This window comes from Syngnathus acus, chromosome 3, assembly GCF_901709675.1.
Source record: "Syngnathus acus chromosome 3, fSynAcu1.2, whole genome shotgun sequence".
NCBI classification, from domain to species: domain Eukaryota; kingdom Metazoa; phylum Chordata; class Actinopteri; order Syngnathiformes; family Syngnathidae; genus Syngnathus; species Syngnathus acus.
Window position 1 is genome coordinate 14,737,076 of NC_051089.1, and position 16,044 is coordinate 14,753,119.

Genomic DNA, 16,044 nt, shown 5'->3' on the forward strand with positions numbered 1-16,044 from the left:
CTTCGCGGGCCACATAAAATGACGTGGCGGGCCGTATCTGGCCCCCGGGCCTTGAGTTTGACACCTGTGTAATATGTGGAGTTCATATATGAGGATGCAAGGTCGTAGGAGGTTGAATATGGGAGAAAGAAGGAGTACCATGGGACAAATAAGCAGGGGAAGAACATATTAGGAGGGTTGGAGCTGAGGTTCAAACCCTGAACCTCCCAACTGTGGTGGGTTTTCAAAAATAAAAAAATTAAAATATCCCCAAAACACGATGTGCTAGACAAGACAATTTATAAATCATCATCAAAAATACTTTTAGGGACACTTAAAGCAATTTCTGATAAATGATGCTGTTGACCAGCGTCATTTCTTTTCTTAGCCAGCCGGTGACACGTAAAAAGAAAACTGTAAACTAAGTAGAAGCAAAACAACTTGCTTATTTAGAATCAATCAATCAATAACTAAATACTATTTTTGGGGAACATTGCTTATAATTAACACATTGATAAATTATTAATAATAGACATGTCCTATCATCATTTTTTCCAAATCCTTTTCATATACGTCATTATGCAAACCTGCATAAATAAAATTTTGCGTTTACAACAATACTGTTATCCTCAGTGAGGTATGAAAATATATGTTAATTTGTTGTTAATTTGCTTTGTACCATTGTGAGGGCTGTTTCTAATATTTTTGTCCCATTTCAATGTAGCAGTGCAGTGCCATACTAAGAATATATTTTATAATAATTGTTTTTACCTCTTTTTACATAACTATAGTGTATAATATAATTATATTCTTACATTGGATCGTATTGACCCTGGGGTTAAAATCCACATCTCAATACAGCACCAAAATAAATCTGTTAAGAAGATGCTCTTGAATGCAAACGATAATGAATGAAGTAATTGAATCCTCGTGGTGCCGACATTTGTGTCGAGGGGCCGGTGGCCCTTCATGAAGCAGAGCGGCTGAAGCATGAAATCGTGTTCCTCCCGCCATCACTCACAAGATGTGTTTGTCTCGCCACTCAATGGATGTCACGTGTCACGCCCTTTTGACACCCCTCCCCACAGTTCCCCCACAAATATGGTCCCCGCTCGTCCCTGTCACTGGCACTTGGCATAGGAGACTCAGAGGCAGTAGGTCATCCTCATCGAGTCCTTCTCATCCTCAGACCTAAAGGGGGTGTTTGCTCAACGACAGTGTTCCTGGAAAAGTTCTCAATGGTTTTATAACCAAAGCCAGCTGCTGTAGGCCCATGCTTGAATGTGTGCGTGTGAACTACAGAGGAGGAGTGTGTTTGAGTGTGTGCACGCACGTGTGTGTGCAGCTTCCCTTTTCAAAAAGACAGAGAGAAAGAGAGAGAGAGAGGGTGAGCGAGTGAGAGAGAAAGTTTTACCACTTTTTTTTTAGGCATGAGCGCCGAGATCTTCAGTCCATACAGCTGCGACATGACCTCCATGGATGCATTTTATAGTCCTCCTGCAGCACAAACTCGGGACCAGCAAACGGAACACTTCAGGACGTTGCCAGCATCCCCTGATACCAAATACAGCCCCACTGCGTTCTTGCAGGCCCACAAAGGTCACGCGTACGGAGACAAGCCCCGGAGTTCGTTCCAGCAGGAGTGCCACTCATTGGACGCAGCCGGAGCCGGTCACGCTGCTTTCAGCAAATTCCACCTCTTCACGCACAGGTCCTCCAGTAAAACACCTCCGGAGGAAGGCGAGGGACACCGGGAAGGCGCAGAGATCGTCCCCTGCTATGGTGAGTGGGCCTCGGCATAATGTCTCAGCGGAGCGGGCGCTCCCCCCGAATTACTGTGAAGGATGCTGCGGGTGAGAAAAATTGGCGATTCTTGCGCAATATGCTTCGTGGAGCTTCCAAATGTTTTCTGCGCGTGATCAAGAGTGGCTTTCTTTTTTATGCACCCGATGATCACGTTGCCTTCATCAAATTAGCGCCCATTAAATGCGATAATCTGTATCACAATCCCTCATTATATCGAACCGGGATGCCACAATTGAATGATCGTGTTTTTTCGTTCTTTCGTGGTGTTGCTCGCGGCCTTATTGGGACCACTTACATTTAATTGCACCGAAATGGGCCACGAATGAGGGGGCGAATAAAACTTTGACCCACGTTTGGGGATGAACAGCGAGGTCCAACACTAAAGAGACGATCGTGTTACCAGGAAGAAAAACATCACATAAAAGTGACAATGACACCATTCCGCAATCGTTTCATTGGACGTGATTAAAATTGATGCTCATTTTTCGAAAAGGTCCAAGCTATAAATTATACATAAGGAAGCAAATAAATACTAATTTATTGTTGCAAACCACCTTGTCGATTGAAATATTTATTTATGATTGAATTGTACAGATCGAAGTAGTCAGGGGGGAAAGTGATTGTGTCTTTGACCCGTTCTTGGATGAAGACCCTCTTTTCATTCCAGCCTGTCTTTTTGTTTTATGCAATCTGTGCTATTAAATAAGACTAAATCATTTTTCAACGCTCCCAAAGCAGACTTCAGAAAACTAAATTTATCAATAAAAGTTTAGATTAAACCAAAAAGTAGGCCACATAATATCAAAATTATATTTATCAATATCAATTACTATTCTTAATTCATAACAAGCATAGGCCTATCATATTTTTTTTTTGGTCTTTGTAAAAATGTCTAATAGTTCATCCGCTTCAAATGTTCTGTCAACTGAAGCTTTTTCATTCCGAAATCAGAAATGTGATTGTTCTAAAGACGTAGCTACAGTGCCTACATAACATTTAATTTTAGAATGAAAAATATGCATTATTATATTACATTATTACATTGTTAATTTATTAGAAATAAACCAATCAATTACAGTCTTAGCATTTTGATGAATAACATGATTAAACACATTTAATAATAACATTCCAAATGCAATTCCATGTATTACAATCCAATATTGGAATAGCTCTGCCATTTATGTCAGTATCCGTATTATTATTAGGATTTATAGGGCTTAATAAAGCATAAACGAACCCAGGTGAAATGATTAAACTTAACCTTCAAAAACCACATTTAGGTCACAAAGTCAGCAGGATTTACAATAGGAAAACCCATAAAAACAATTCGTTGCACAAGACAGTTTCTCCATAAAATGTTCACGTTCCTCATCTTATTAGTGTTTAGAACAAGGTTTCGAGGAAGGGGTAAGAAAAGTGGTAATGTCATGAAAGGTCAACTGCACCGAGACATGTTTGGCTGCAATGGCCCTGTAAATATTGTTTTCCAATGCCGCTTTCCCCGTTGTTACTAAGGAAAACTGATTGGACGGACACTCTGACAAAAACACACTCTGTGTACAGTTAGACTTAAACTCTGTATGCTTTAACAAATGTGCTGCAAAAACTAATGGTCAAAGTCATGCACGGAAAAGTCTCGGGGGAAAATTCCCTCTCAAGCAGCCCCTCCAAGTCTTTGTTATCCTCGAGAGACGTCCCATTTCTTCATTTGATGTGTCCGTGTCTCCCCTCAGCGTGTGACCTTTAGCTTCCTGTCTCATCTGTTTGGGGTCGTAGGCCGCTTCCCCCGCACGCACACACGCCACAGAATATCCATTTGAGGCCCCGCAATGTCATTGCGCAGATCTTTGCAACACTTGGGTTCCAGTTGGATCTTGTAAAGGTTTAACTGCACCCGTATTTTTCTTTTGTATCGTCAACCATTTGCAAATACGTTGATGATAATTGCCACAATGGCAATAGTCCATTTGAAAAATTAGAAACAGGACAATGGTGAAATGACTTCAGTCTTTTAAGTTCTAACTCATGTTTGAAAGGTATGCATGTAAAATTTAATCCAAAGATATTCGTTCAATCTACTCCTAAAGGTAGAACATGTCACACCAATTTCACGTAATTAAGTTAGTTGTGCTTTTTTTCTAAAACTTGAAGTATAGCTTACTTTATTTATTTATTTATTTTAATTTATTTATTTGGGTTTAGATGAGTGTATCTACATTGATGTTGAGTTTTAAGTGTACTGATGGCTCTTTAGAGATAAAGTGCATCAAGTTTCTCCTTGGACCTCATTTTCCGCCTATGTGCCCCTTCGCCATCTTTAAGCTGGTGCGACAGGTCCATTCCGCTATCCTGTAACGGCCGTCCGAGGTGATTGGTTGGAGCAGGCGGTAATGGGAACCAGCCACGAGGCCCAGACAACTGAGACACACTTTCGTATGTCCGTGACATGAGTGGAGGTGACAAGGACTCAGGATCGTTTTACCATTTAGTTTCAGCTATGGCAGGCCAATTTGCATTAGGGCCCGCTTTGCATGGCCCGGTGAGAGCAGCGGGGGTAAGAAGCAGTCCAGAACTTCCTCTGCTCACTTTCTTGTCATGTCACAGCTGAAGATCACATTTATTTAAAAAAAAAAAAAGAAAGAAAGAAAAACCCATCAAACATCTGTGATGATTGTACCCAATTTAAAAGTCTCAAATGCGTTTTTATTATATCTTAAAGAGTCAAGTATGGGCTATGCAGTTGTTTGAGGATTTCCTTGTATAATTTCTTCTAAAATAAAAACATTTTGAAAATAGAAGTAGACTAAGAATGAAATATTACCAGGTATGGGTTTTCAAACATCAAAATATGCCTGAACAAAATTTAAAATTCGGTCAAATATTTTTAACAGCTTTAGCTAGATGTCATTTTAACCAGCTCACATGGGTGCTAACTGTAGGATTTTTTTTTTTGCTTTACTTCCCCAAAGTACTAGACTATAATAGTAAGCAAATTATTGTACTCATAACTTTTCACAGTCAATAGTATATATATAGTATATTCTTTATAGGCAAGGTGCAAAAGGATCAACTAAGCAGTAAAGTCATGTCAAAATATGTGTCCAATATCGTAAAATACAAAGAAGCCACTGTTTAAAAATGATCCAAAATCATCTTTGAATTAAAAAAAAATAAATCTGAAACTAAAGTTGCCAAAATGGTGGGGTGTGTTTCTGCATAATGTGCCATTTTCTGGGGTGTATCGCATTAGGGAGATTGTGTAGACATGCAGAACCAGCAAAAAGTGCAGTGACACTTATGAATGTAGTACATTTCACAGTAGCTAATGGAAAGTCGTCTGCCTGGAACACAGTGTAATCTATAACTTTTCACATAATTTCTCAGGCAATTCTCAGAGGAAAACAGTACATGCAGTCATTAATCTGCACAGTTCAACATCCACTTGCAATGATGACAACAAAAATACATATCGACAGGTTAAGAAGCATGTGTACTTTTCGATAGAGCGATGTAGTGAGTTTTCAAACGTAAAGATTTTTTTTTGTTCTCTCAGACGGAATGTTCACCCCCCTCCCCAATCAAACCACAAAAATCACAAGATGAAGGATGTTCATCTTTGCTCGAGCGGGCGAAGGAAACATTTGGAAGCGAGACAAGGGTGGGTGTACGAAGAAGGAAAAGTGTTTGAGATGTGATTTATCAGTCTTGGACTTCATGGATTCTTTTCACAGTCTATAAACATTACACAGCCTGCTGAGATAGATCATCTGTGCTCAGTCAGCAGAGCTGCATTTCAAAGTGAACGTCTCTCACATTGGAAGGGTGGGGGGAAGAGCATTGTGCTGATGTTTGCCGATCGTCTGTCTGTGAGACACTGTGACTATTTCCGGATTTCAAGACGGCTCCAAATTTACACCTCTTATGAAGAGGAGTGTGTGCGCGCGGCATTATCCCAATATGCTTGGCATCGCTCAACAGAAAGTGCCAGTTGTTGTGTGCTCGCTGCTATTTCACAAAGATCAGAGGAGATGTAATGATATATTTTGGGTGCAACAGTAGAGAGACTGAAGCCAGACCTGTTGGTGAGGCTTTAATACAATGTCCAGTAGTTTGATGCGTGCATGTTTATGTCCTTCAATATCTTGCAGCAAAGCAGGGCACCGACAGAAACTTTATGTTCCCTCGCAATCCTTCTTCTCAGACCGTAAAATAACCCCACAAAAGACGTACAAAGGCATTCTTTCCTCACTGATTTACTGTCCTGGAGGTCGCTCAACTTATGTTTGTAGTTTCAATTCTGGTGTCATTTCTTTTTTTTTTTTTGGTTCAGTGCAGTGGTGTTTTCAAATGATAAAAAAGAAAAATTAGTCACCAGACACAATGATGTATCAGTTGATCCATGCTGTATTTTTAGTTAGACAGGTTAGGCAAATTACCAATGAGCTATTGAGCAATTTAAAAAAATATATATGAAAATATATTAAAAAAATTATATATATATTATATTATACTATATTATATATATACTGTATATATACATATATTTTTGTGTGTGTATATATATATATATTATATAAAAAATAAAAAAAATAAAAAAATTATATATATATTCTTTTAAATATAATATATATATACACACACACACACACACACACACACACACACACACACACACACACACACACACACACACGTGAATCATAGCAGAAATTGGGCTCTTCCATGGTACTTGGTTTGATACAACATGTGCTGCCTTCAAACAATTGTTTGGAATGCATATTTCAACAAAATAACACATGTCAGATATCTTGCAATAGTTGTAATAGGATATTGGGAGAGGGGTAAAAAAAAAACATGATGTGAGTCACAACTATTGAAATACTCTGTTCAGAACTACTGGAACATGTGCTCTCACTTGTGCAGCTGTAAGTCAAATCATTATTTTATAGCCGTACTCGGCGTGTGTTGCTACACAGGTGTAGGCTGAAGATGAACTGATGGTCTCGTAATAATTTAGTGAAAGGAGATGACGGTTGGTTGTACTCAGACATGATAAAAGTTTCCATGTGCTGCAAGACTCAGCAAAGCATTTCTTATTTTCCCGTTGCGGCAGAACCTTTCAAGAAAGCACATTAGCTCCTTCATTGCCAAAATGCAACATGAACAGTAGTCTTTTATCAGTTAGTGGTCATCACTCACCAACCTGACAGGACTGCGGCGATCCGGCAGAGAAATATGATGATCACGACTAGGACTGTTTATGCAGGAATTTTAAAGCGAAGGACGTTGGGGTCTAAAACCATATACATGAGTCATGGACAAGGAGCCCGCTGCCGGACTCCCAGAGGGAGTTGTGTCACCAACTTTGGAAATATTTAAGCTTTTTTTTTCCGAATTAGTCAAACACCAAAAAGTCTGCTCTTGCAAACTCCATTACCTGATTTTCTGATGAGTTGATATTCTGCATTGCTTTCATCAATTCAAAGAATGCTTGTTTAGTTCTTTAGTGGTTGATCTCTCTCACAAGCAGCGTGAAAATGCACAGAAGCATTTGCTTGAAGTTAGTGTGTAAAATTTCAATCTCCCTAACAATTGAGGCCTTTTCAAAATGAATTTTATTGAAATGTTTTTTTTTTTTCATGATTTTTTATTTTTTTATTTTTGTGGATGATAGAAGACACTATGAATGGTAGTAACCAAATTGGATATATGATATAATCATCTGTGGTGGAATAGCGGATAGCCTCATAGTGAGATTCTGGGTTTGAAACACTGGTCACGTCTTGGTTTTGTCGTGCTCGCTGTGCGGCTTTTCTTCCCCCACGTTCCAAAAGCATCATCGTGTGTTAGCTTAATTGTTCATCTAAACTGTGGTTGTTAGTTGAGATGTCGACCTGTGCAAGGTTCATGAATGGATGGATTCATTTTCTGTACCATTTCGCCTGTTCTATTGGGCTTTTTTTTTGTTTTTGTTTAACCAGCCATCTATCGCATCTACCTGAAGTAACTCACAAGATGATTAATCACTCTAAACAAACATCTTGTTTTGCACCAATGTGTAGCAAAAACAACAACACGTTTTGAATGTTGGATCACCATAGCTACTTCTAACATTTGAGTGACCTGCCATGCGTGTTGGTTCCGGGTCAGTAGGTGTAAGCGACCCAAAGCCGAGAGCCCGCATGAATGCAAACATAACTGAGAGTCCTGAATGGATCACATGAGAGGGTTTTGCATATATGTTGGCAATTGGTCACACACAAAATAAAAGCACCAAGACAAAACTTTCTGGTATCCCACGCTCGACTTTATGCAATCACATCCAAAAATGAGTAAGACACTGGATCATTTTGATGGACGCTGGCAGACAGATGCTCATGAAGATTTATTAGCGCAGATTTGTCTGAGGTTTGAAAATTCACATGCTGCAATGCCATTAAGTGAGTGTGTTTAGTTTCTTGTAGCCAGAAATAACATCTTTGCAAATTCAGCATGACAGTTCAGGTGACGCCGCATGGCAAACATCCAGCTTCTCTGAATCTTAAAATTTTCTCTGCAATTAAAAGAGCCACTTTGTCACATAGAGCGTCCATACCTCCCAACATCAGAGAATGATCTATAGAGAACGAAAGTGAATGTCATCTATCATGACGGGAAATCTAATCAGTGCTCACATTAACACTGGAAGCCAACACATTTCGCAACTAAAGACCAAGAAATGCATTTGCTCCACCCCATCATAAATCCTACTGGCGAATTATGAGCTATGCAAAGCTGCCAAGTGACTGTCATTTCAAGCACTTTAGCGGCACAATGGAAAATGTTCAAATGGTGCCAGTGATGGTAGAGTTAAAGTTTCAGCACATTCACGCAACTATAGTGGGATTTGAATGTACATTTTTGTTGGCAGGTAATGAAAAGAGCTCATGCAGTTCTCACTGGATGTTTCTGTTGCCACACATCTAATGTGGCGACAGAAAAATAATGTTCGGTTTTGATAGTTTTGTTTTGAATGTACAATACGTCTTATTGTGCCTGTTGTTCTTGGTGGTTGACAAATGCATTGCATCATAATGATGCATTAACAATCCAGTACATTCCTTCACAAAAAAAAACACACTAATAAAAATATTATTTTGTTACTGAAATGGAACATGATGATATTTTTAATTTCTCAGTCTAGCTGTTTTATTGGCTCTCATTAGATTGGGTAAATCTTCTCTCAGAAATATCAGAAGCAATCAAGCACATATCTTGCATGAAGCTAATATATTAACAAGGGGCTAATAATAAAAACAACAACATGATAACAGGTCATAAAGCACTATACCAATAAATGTTCCATAACAGGTTGTTGATAGTTTTAAATTAGAACTCCCCTCCCCTACAAAATAACATGGGACAGTCTAGTCATTAAGAATAAAAGTATCTTTAAACCAACCTGCATATATTGTATGCTCATTTCACCTCCTCTTTTGTTTTCTATCCAAACTGCACCTTTTCGTTTTGACCTTTTCCTTTCCATGTTTACTATAAGTGTAGCTTACATTTCCCATCATTCCCCAATCCCCCACCCTAGCCCTCGAATTCCCCAACCAATGATTGACATATCGTGCCGTTAGACAATAGAAAACCATTTTAGGTAACAATTTTCTCTTCAGTTTAGGGCAATTTGCCACAGCCCTCGACAATGCCGCTTATGCCAGAAACCGCCACTATATTCCTTCCATTTACAAATCCCTAAAATTGCTTCATTTGCTCTCTGTCTTCTAGGTAAAGACAGTTCACATCTAACGGATTCGGACTTGACTCCACTCTCCGATCATCCAACAATGGACACCAGCTACCTGGCCGTGAAGGATCAGAGTGTCAACGCAACATCTGATAGGTTGCCAGGCGCTGATTTAGCCAACCCCCATGATAAGAGTGATAGCAGCGAGAGCAATAAAGGCAAGAAGAGGCGCAATCGCACCACCTTCACCAGCTACCAGCTGGAAGAGCTGGAAAAGGTCTTTCAGAAGACGCACTATCCAGATGTTTACGCCCGTGAGCAGCTGGCGCTACGGACGGACCTGACTGAAGCACGTGTGCAGGTAACAACACTTGGTTACATCATTCACCTTTAACGTCACTACTATCTACCCTTTAATTTTTTTATTTTCTTTTTTTGTAACCAAGCAAGTATTAATTTTACAGCCACAAATTAAGTATTTTAATAAAAACTCTTTGCTTTGCCAGACCGTACTTCCAGATGAAGCCACATCGTAATTCTTTCGATTTAACGTTTGGCTTTAAAATAATCCAAGAAAAACATTGGAAAGAAAACTGTTCAAATGTCTGGCACTTGGTGCTACACTGTTCAGGAGGTATTCTTGCATTTTACACTCATGATAGTCATGTTGACTGTTTGTTTGTTTGACCACTGACACGAAAAGATAGTCGTCATACAGCCAAAGACTTTTTGGTCATATAGCCACAGACGTTTTAGGTCCCAATAAACAGACATACGTATGTGAAACTATAAGACATTTCAGTTTGAAACATTGATTCGCTCTTATGAACTCAATTCCCACTCAGTGGCCCAATCACAACCACTCTGTGAGTGCTTGACTCTAATGTGAGTCCGCGTTTCATCAATTAGGATCGGCTTCAAATTTCCTGTGACCCTGAAAAGGATATGCTGGTGAATGGATGAATGAATGTTTGGAAAGTTTGACCCTAATCTACTTTGCTTGTGTTGAGGTTGGTTAGATGGCGCTCGCCGTACCAGCTGCTTAAATAGCTTGACATCATACTGGAATGTCACAATGGAGTCAATGAGGAAGAGGAAGTCTACGTAGTCTACGTAACTTTGCATCCTTGCCACGAAAATATTTTGTTGTTGTTTTTTTAAATGACATTTTTTTTGTATTAGGCAACACGTTTATCACATCTGCTTCAAAGTTCTGAGGTTCAGGATTCAAATTGCCACTTTGGCCATCCTGCGTGGACATGGTATATTCTTGCCTTTAGTGTTTTCCTTTACAAATGCAAGCAAGGTTAATTCACGGATCTAAATCAAGGATGGGCAGCTAGCGACCCACGACCACAATAGATTAAACGTAGGTTAGATTGTGAGTGTAAATGGTTGCTTGTTTACATGTGTCCTGGGGACCAGTCCAAGGTGTACCCCACCTGGATGGATGGGATCAATGTTTTGTTCTTTCCATTGCACTGTTGTTGACCAGTCAAAATTGAACGTATGCTATCCGATACCATAATATTGTAGTTTAAGCACTAAGACTTACATTTGTCATGTACGTTACTCACTTTTGAACACGGTGCATTACAAATGTATATATCATCCTATAGGATAATGGAAAATATTTCGTCCTCTACTTTTGGCTTCCTCTGTAGAGGATTTGTACACACCTCAGGAATTCTCCAGGAATGTATAGCATGTAAAGAGATATAGGTTGGGAGGAAGGTGGCAAATGCAGCTGGGAAACAGGCCAAAAAGTGGTCAAGATTTGTTATTTTGCTCTCCTTAACTTTCTGAAAATAGAAAAGTGAAAAATGTGCCTCGGTGGGATCAAGCTTTGTAAGAACACCAGCTCACGGGTCCTTCAACATCTGCAGTCCTGCACAGATAACGTCACTCAGAGAAAAACGTGAGACATTTATCTGGTAATGTGGGAGTGGGGGAGGCCAGGGGCCCCCGGGGGTCCGATGGTTTGGGTTGCCTGGGCCTCACATGTTGTGTTTTTGGAGAACACACTTTCATCAGCAGCATATGAGGAGATGAGCTCAACTGTGTTTTGATGGTGGTCAGCGGCACGTTCGTAAACATCCTTTCCTTGAACGCCAGGTTTGCCGCCCAACCCCCAAGTCCCGAGAGTCAAACATCCAGTCACCATTTGGAACACTTTGCATGCAATCTGGTGGTGATGCCGTAATGCATTCCAGCACATTTCTGTTCGATTCCACTACTCCTATGTCGTGTATGTGAACATCTGTGGGCCGCAGACAACCTAAGCCTTTGGATTCTCCTTGTTTTTCTTTCATTAACATCCTGTTCAGAAAAGAATGTGTCCCCGCTGTGGTCTCCCGGGTAGAGGTGTGAAACAAAAGCCCGGTGCAAGGTAGCCATTGATATTTCAACCCTTGTCTTGTGCCAAGACAATTCGTTGCTCTAGATAATGAAAAAAAAAAAAACATATTTGATTTTGGCTCCACACTGGCTACGTGCCCGTGGCATAGGATAAGAGTAAGTTTACAACCGCTCTTGGAGGAGACAAACAGCAACAGTGACACGCAGCCGCAGGGTTATAACTCAGCTCTGAAGGTCGCTGTGAGGCTCACACGATCACAATCGAGTGACTCAGATGGCTCCAGCTTTTACAGCCTTCGGGTCTCCCAGCGGCCCTCTTAAACACTCACGGTCAAAAGATAAAAGGACCGAGAAGCCTCGACGCCCGCTCTGTGCTCCATTCAGGACATTTGCCCAAAGAAATGAATGGCGAGTCTCAAGTGGGAACCATTACTGTATTGGTTTGACTAAAGCTCAAACATAAATTGTGAAACCCGCTTTGAGGAAAAGGGTTAAATACATCTCGGAGGAGGCTGACCTTTATCCCGGAACATAAAGTACTTTTAATGAAAGATGTAGGATCTGTAGTCCGAAGTTGTTTGCTTTTTCTGCCTCTGGCTTTCAGAGGGCAAAAGTGAGTTCAGATTGGAGTCATATGCAGTGCCGATACAGGGAAGGGCCATAGATCAAAGGTCAGGGGTTCCAATAACATCACGTCTCTCAGATTCTTCGTCCGGTCAGTTTGGGGAGCTCAAAGAGCGTTAAAAAATTGCGACGACAAGTTTGACATTAGGTACATGTGAACATTTTTGCAGTTCAACCAAATATGTATACATTTGGCCTCGCCGAGTGAATTTGAAAGATAGAAATAAATGGACTCTTATAGAATATTCTAATTTCTCAAACGTTTTTGATGAGACGCAAAAAAAACACATCTCAGTCTGATTGTGTACTTTCATCATAATAATAAACCGATGAATACCTCTCTGGCAATGTCAATGACAATGGAACAAACTGTCCTCTTTGTTAAGGCTGGCCGTTTCATGCCTGCAATGTTGTGATTAGTCGGTGAATATGGGAGGATTTGGCAGTACAAACGTACATTTAACGAACCACAACACCGGTCCAAAGTGTTTCCGTCATATTAACGGTGCTTTGAGGGTGTTGGAAAAGTGAAGCCAGGCTCAGCCTCAGATTTCTTTTCAGCTGACATGAGTGACAGCAGAGGCGGGTTATCAATCCTCCAAGCTGCTCTCACACTTCAAAGTGTTCCTGGGCCCGTACAGCTCTCCTGCTGGGACCTGTTTGGCATTTCTCTGCTCGCTCACTCTCTCGGACTGGAACATAAATAAAGCCTCATTGAAAGTCCGGCAGCTACTTAAGCTGTCAAGGTCTTTACCAATTACTGTCACGACACAGCGTGTGCAACATGCAAATACATTCTCTCTTCATAATAACCACCAGATTGAACTGGGAGAGATTGGGACACTCGGTGTTGGGATGTGAATCATCTCACGTGAAGAAAAAGGTTCAAACTAGTCCTGGAGTAGTTGTTACTCTGAGGAAGAAAGAACAGAGGAAGACATCTGCTCTGCTTCCGTAATTTATGCAGCACCGGTATCTGACCGCCAGGGAGCTTTGGGCGACAGGAAATTAAAAAGGAAAATGCAAACAAAGCTATGTTGCAATGCCATCTCACCTTTCAATGTTCTCATTATTGCCTCCTAATCTTAGCACAGTGTACAAATGCAAAGAGCTGATGGGTGAAACTCAAGAAGCTCACACTTTGTGCGCTAATCAATCTGGCGGTGGCGCTGTACGTGGCACGCCTTCAGCCAGTGTGATGTCACGCAGCACACTGATGCTTTCATTACACGGCAGTTTTAAGTCCAAACGTCAAATATGATTACAGGAAACATGAGGCACTCAGCGCTTGTCACATTGCAAATAAGCAAAGGTGAACTGAGAGAGATCTGTTTACATTTTGTTGTAGAAGTGAAGGTTGTTTAGAAAACCCGCATAACATTCTTGCCTGCATTTTCCAAGCTACTTGTAATAAATGCATTTCCTGGCAGAACTGCTCGGATCCAAGCTTTTCATAAAAATATATATTATGATTTGAACTATAAATGTACAGTACACTAAAATGCCAACAGCTTTTGAAACAGGATGAAGAGTTGAAGCTTATTTATTTATTTGTTTTATTTTCAAACCAATATCATCCATCCCTCCTTCCGTCCGTCTGTCCTTCCATCCATCCATTCTCAATGCCACTTGTCCTCATTAAGTTTGCGGGGGAGCTGGAGCTGATCCCAGTTGACTTTGAGATGGAACAACTAACCAGTCACACACACAAGAGTCTCCAACGAACCTAACATTAATTATTTTGCAGTGTGGACCGAAGCACGGGGAACATGCAACCTCTAATCAGTACTCCATCGATTTGCCTAATCAGTATATTAATATGTGTAATAAGTACGCATATACATATGTATGTTTTTTTCTATCTATTCATTTTTGCACTTTTCTTTGTCCAATTGGAATTGATCTAAGTTACCAGATGTTCTATAAAGATGATGCATTTTCAGAAAGTGTTTAGTGCTTGGGAATGTGAAGATCTATCAAATGAACATGCATCTTCTGCTCAGGTGTGGTTCCAGAACCGGCGGGCCAAATGGAGAAAGAGGGAGCGTTTTGGTCAAATGCAGCAGGTTCGAACGCACTTCTCCACAACTTACGAGCTGCCTCTGCTGACACGTCCCGAGAGTTACGCACAGGTAGTGCAACATTAAATGTGGATTCATTCATTCATTCATGATCAGAATAATTTAATAATTATTTTACAAGCGGCCCTGGGGTTAAGATGGTCCTGATTAATGCCATATATTTTTTCATTATACATTTATGGCTTTTCGTGTTGTGTTTTTACTTGTGCACTTTATTTACTCACAACATTAAGTTAAATGTTTATAGTTGATTCCCAAAATACAATCAGAAGAATATCCTAAAACGTAACAGAAGCAGTACAGACTAGAGAAATTTGACAAAATAAAAGAAACACTCAATTCAATTCCAGGAAACGGATATTATACTAAAGTTTCTAAATGTAACTTCTGGGCCATGTGCACTGTTAGACCAGTCCAGGATTATTGGATCTCATAACTGTAGCATATATGTTTTATTTCTTTTTGCTTCAGATTCAGAACCCTTCCTGGATTAGCGGCAGCAGCGCAGCGTCACCTGTGCCAGGCTGCGTGGTGCCCTGTGACACGGTGACCCCATGCATGACCCCTCACCCCCACTCGGCCAGCGGGGTGTCTGAGTTCCTGGGTGTTCCCAGCCCCGGAGGTCACATGGGCCAAGCTCACATGGGCAGCCTGTTCGGAGGATCTCCCGGCATGGCTACGGGGCTCAACGCGTATGATCTCAACATGGACCCTGACCGCAAGTCCTCGAGTATCGCCTCTCTGCGTATGAAGGCCAAAGAGCACAGTGCAGCCATATCTTGGGCCTCATGATGCGTCAAAGCCAAAGGGGACGATCTTTATCTCCCTGTTGATGTCCGAGCCAGCCTGGAGTGGGCTGAAGGCGCACACATAAAAATCTACAGGCAACAGTGACTACCTTCATGAAGGCTGCTGACAAATGCAAATGATGAAGCAATTATTCAGAATGACTTGAAGTGGACTTTGTGGAGTGGGAGACAACTCTGTGCCGTTAGAGTACAGTATTTTTTTTTTAACTAATTCATGCACTTATTTTGCTAAAATACAGAAAGGTTTGTTTGTACAGTGCTTTCAGTGAGTTCGGGTGCTCTTTTATTCTTACTTCACTATTTAAAATTTGAGTTTTGTGTGGGCCGTGCAGGATTTGCTTCAAAATCAAGCATCGAGACAGGCTAAATTTCAGATTTAATTTAAAACAGTAGCGAAAACAGCTCCCTCATGTATGAATTTGAATGTTTTTAAACAAATGTGGATTTCAGAGATTATCATCTGTAAAACCGTCAAGCTACAGGAACAAATATGTCGTGTTGGACAGTGGGGCCTCATTCACTTGGTTTTGTTCTATATTATTTTTTCTTTTTTTTTTAACATTTTAAGCATCCACCGTGTCAGGAAAAGTACATACTTGTCGTACAGAGTGACATCAATCACAACATAGCAACATACATTTAAGAGACTAATGGG

General features: G+C 40.6%; 1 protein-coding gene across 2 annotated transcripts; it reads left to right on the forward strand.

Moving 5' to 3' along the window:
- Positions 1–1,089: 1,089 nt before the first annotated feature.
- LOC119121008 (homeobox protein aristaless-like 4) lies at positions 1,090–15,694 on the forward strand. 2 transcript variants are annotated; one of them, XM_037248341.1, is made up of 5 exons: positions 1,643–1,761; positions 5,339–5,443; positions 9,559–9,878; positions 14,503–14,631; positions 15,052–15,694. In XM_037248341.1, exons 2-5 carry the CDS (start codon positions 5,392–5,394, stop codon positions 15,370–15,372), a joined length of 822 nt encoding a protein of 273 aa, XP_037104236.1. In that variant the 5' UTR covers positions 1,643–1,761; positions 5,339–5,391; the 3' UTR covers positions 15,373–15,694. The 2 variants fall into 2 exon arrangements, with proteins under 2 accessions (XP_037104235.1, XP_037104236.1); XM_037248340.1 differs by lacking the exon at positions 5,339–5,443 and having other exon boundaries at positions 1,090–1,761.
- The last annotated feature ends 350 nt before the right edge of the window (positions 15,695–16,044 follow it).

Coding starts and splice junctions, on each gene's coding strand:
- LOC119121008 (XM_037248340.1), top strand. CDS start 1,410: ATGAGCGCCGAGATCTTCAGTCCATACAGCTGCGACATGACCTCCATG. Junction 9,879..14,502: donor TGACTGAAGCACGTGTGCAG/GTAACAACACTT, acceptor TCTTCTGCTCAG/GTGTGGTTCCAGAACCGGCG. Junction 14,632..15,051: donor GTCCCGAGAGTTACGCACAG/GTAGTGCAACAT, acceptor TTTTTGCTTCAG/ATTCAGAACCCTTCCTGGAT.